At 57.0% G+C, this 2,351-nt stretch overlaps 1 protein-coding gene across 1 annotated transcript in view; it reads right to left on the reverse strand.

The window, feature by feature from the left end:
- The window catches only part of LOC108571709 (espin), a 22,435-nt gene extending 20,566 nt beyond the window's left edge, over nt 1–1,869 (reverse strand). Inside the window, exons 1-6 of the mRNA XM_017933821.1 lie at nt 1,745–1,869; nt 1,352–1,530; nt 1,185–1,266; nt 736–917; nt 214–457; nt 5–112 (exon numbers count right to left, since the gene is read on the reverse strand). Coding sequence (XP_017789310.1) covers nt 5–112; nt 214–457; nt 736–917; nt 1,185–1,266; nt 1,352–1,530; nt 1,745–1,869 — 920 coding nt within the window. The remainder of the gene's footprint in view (nt 1–4; nt 113–213; nt 458–735; nt 918–1,184; nt 1,267–1,351; nt 1,531–1,744) is intronic.
- Between the last annotated feature and the right edge of the window lie 482 nt (nt 1,870–2,351).

Here is a 2,351-nt window from a genome sequence, read left to right on the forward strand (position 1 = left end):
CCGCTCCTCCTCTTCCTCCTCCTCCGGTTCCTCCTCCCCTTCCGGTCTGCTGGTCGAACCTTCTCTTCTCCGATCGGCGCTTCTGCTCTGTATGTCCAAGTTGTCCACCGATCTGCGAACGCGGTTATCTTTGGTAGGTGGTGTACTACTACTCGTATACGTAATATGGAAAGGGGAAGAGGGATCCGAACCGATCTCTCGAATTGGACCGACCTTGCTTTCGACAGGCTGTGCTTGGAGGAAGCCTTGCAGATACTCTTGAGATACTCGGACGGCTTGAGCAGTGTGTTGGAGTCCGCGTTGGCGAACTTGGGCGGTATGAACGGCAGCACCATATGCTTGTTCACCAGATGGGACGTTTGATTCGTCTTAATTTCCTCGGTGTCCGCCGGTGGACTGGCAGGAGGTACTTCCGGCTGTTGATGCTCGCCGCAGGATACGTCGGACTTGTTGGTTGCTGTTCCGAAACAGAAGCAAGGAGTAGGGGAGAACGAAGCGTAGTACGCGCCGGGCAAGTGAAATCTAGGTAAGTGTATTATATGCCCGATGAGCGCCATGGTCTAGTAAGTGGCCGGCCGTCTTTGCGATTCACCGACGCTTTAATTATCGTCGTCATTCTCGTTAAGGCTGGTCGAACGACCGTCCGAAATAGATACTTAAAACCGGTCGAGCCGATCGTTCGAGCCGATTAAATTCTCCTCTCTACGTTTCCCCCCGAATCAAAGTGGCGCTTACCCGAAGACAGCAGAAGTCCGTTCTCGGTTCTTCCATCCCGGTTCGCTTCGGCAGCGGCGTCCTTCTTCTCGTCCCAGGCGGCAGCGGGTTCACAGTTTTGCTTGGCGTTCACCACGAGCACCACGACGTCTTCCTTGTCCGGTGGTGGGGGCGGCGGCGGTGGCGGCGGCGGCTTGGCGAAGCTGTGAAAGACGCGCGGTGGAAGGGACGGAAGAAGACGATACGAAGGATATACCGCAAGCAAAACTTTTCTTACGGTCCATCCCGCGTGAACCGTTTGATCGAGGTGCGCGCGCGCGGTATTCACCTGACCGTATCGAGGAGAATCGAGCGAGATCCCCTCGGAAAGGATCGCGCAGAACCTCGCGATCTGCTCGCTTCACCCCGGCGCGGCGCTCTCGATCTCGCGCGTCACACTTGGTTATCGTTCGACCTACTTATTTACTTACCTAGCCCCGCTGCCGTGGGCCGGTTTGACGATCTCCTTTTCGCTTTCTACTTGCAAAGCACAGCTCGTCGAGTCCTTTTTCTCTGAGCAAAAAAATCGTACAGGTTCTCCGGTGAACGGGATTCTTACTTACGGGATTCGAGGTTACAGAGGATCGCAATGACGTACCGTGCGACGATTCAGCGGTGATCTTGCCGTTCTTGCCGATCCGTTCGTTGCTGCTATTCCGCGAGAGCGACGGCGGCGTCGAGCCGCTCGACGAGAAGCACGGGATCTCGCTGCTCACGTTCGACGACTCGCTCGCGCTGCTCGATCTGCTGTATCTGCGATCGGTTTTTCGGGAACGGCTGAAATCGCATTCAGATTTCAGATCTCTACGCGATCCCCTCCGAACCGCGAGTTGCTCGAAATATCGAGGTCTCGCGGCGCGGCGCGGCGCGGCGCGTGAGAAACGGCTGACCGAGCATCAGCGGAAACTGAACTCGTTTCGAAAGCGGTCCCCGCTTACGAGGAGAAGAGACGCTTACGAAATCCGTGGATTTGCACCGGTATCGTTGGTACCTGCGATCGGACGCGTTGTCGGGCAGCTTCTTCTGTGTAACGCCGGGATTGCTACCGCCACCGGTGTCCGTATCCTGCCGCAGACAGATCTGCTCGTACGCGTGCTCCGATGGCTCGCGAACCATTTCCGATTTGGCCGCGTAACCGTTTCCGCTGGACGGTCGATCGAGAACGCCATTGTTGATGTGCACGTCCACTTTCACTAGAACGGCGGAACGAGGAAAGACTCGGTGAGCGCGAGCGGGATCGCGAGCGGGATCGCGATCGAACTGTGCGAGTCGCGTGCCACTTACCAGTCAAAGTCTCGTCCTTCTTGTCCGAGTGCCGGTGGTGGAGTTGCTTGTCCGTATCCGCCGCGAACAGTCGCGTGATCCTCGTGTAGACGAGATCGTGAGGGCTGTGCAGGTAGAAAGATTCCGTGTCTTTTGGCTTCGCGGGCTCACCGATGTACGCGCTCATCGGATTTATGTAGATCCCATCGCGTGGCCGTGATCCCGGCGGGTGTAGAAAGAACGGCTCTTGAAACATGCTGCAGCCGCGCAACGAACACTGAAATCAACCACCACCACCACGATCGTTGCCATTATCGAACGCCGCCGTCTCGCAT

The sequence above is a fragment of the Habropoda laboriosa genome, unplaced genomic scaffold, assembly GCF_001263275.1.
Source record: "Habropoda laboriosa isolate 0110345459 unplaced genomic scaffold, ASM126327v1 scaffold99, whole genome shotgun sequence".
NCBI lineage: Eukaryota > Metazoa > Arthropoda > Insecta > Hymenoptera > Apidae > Habropoda > Habropoda laboriosa.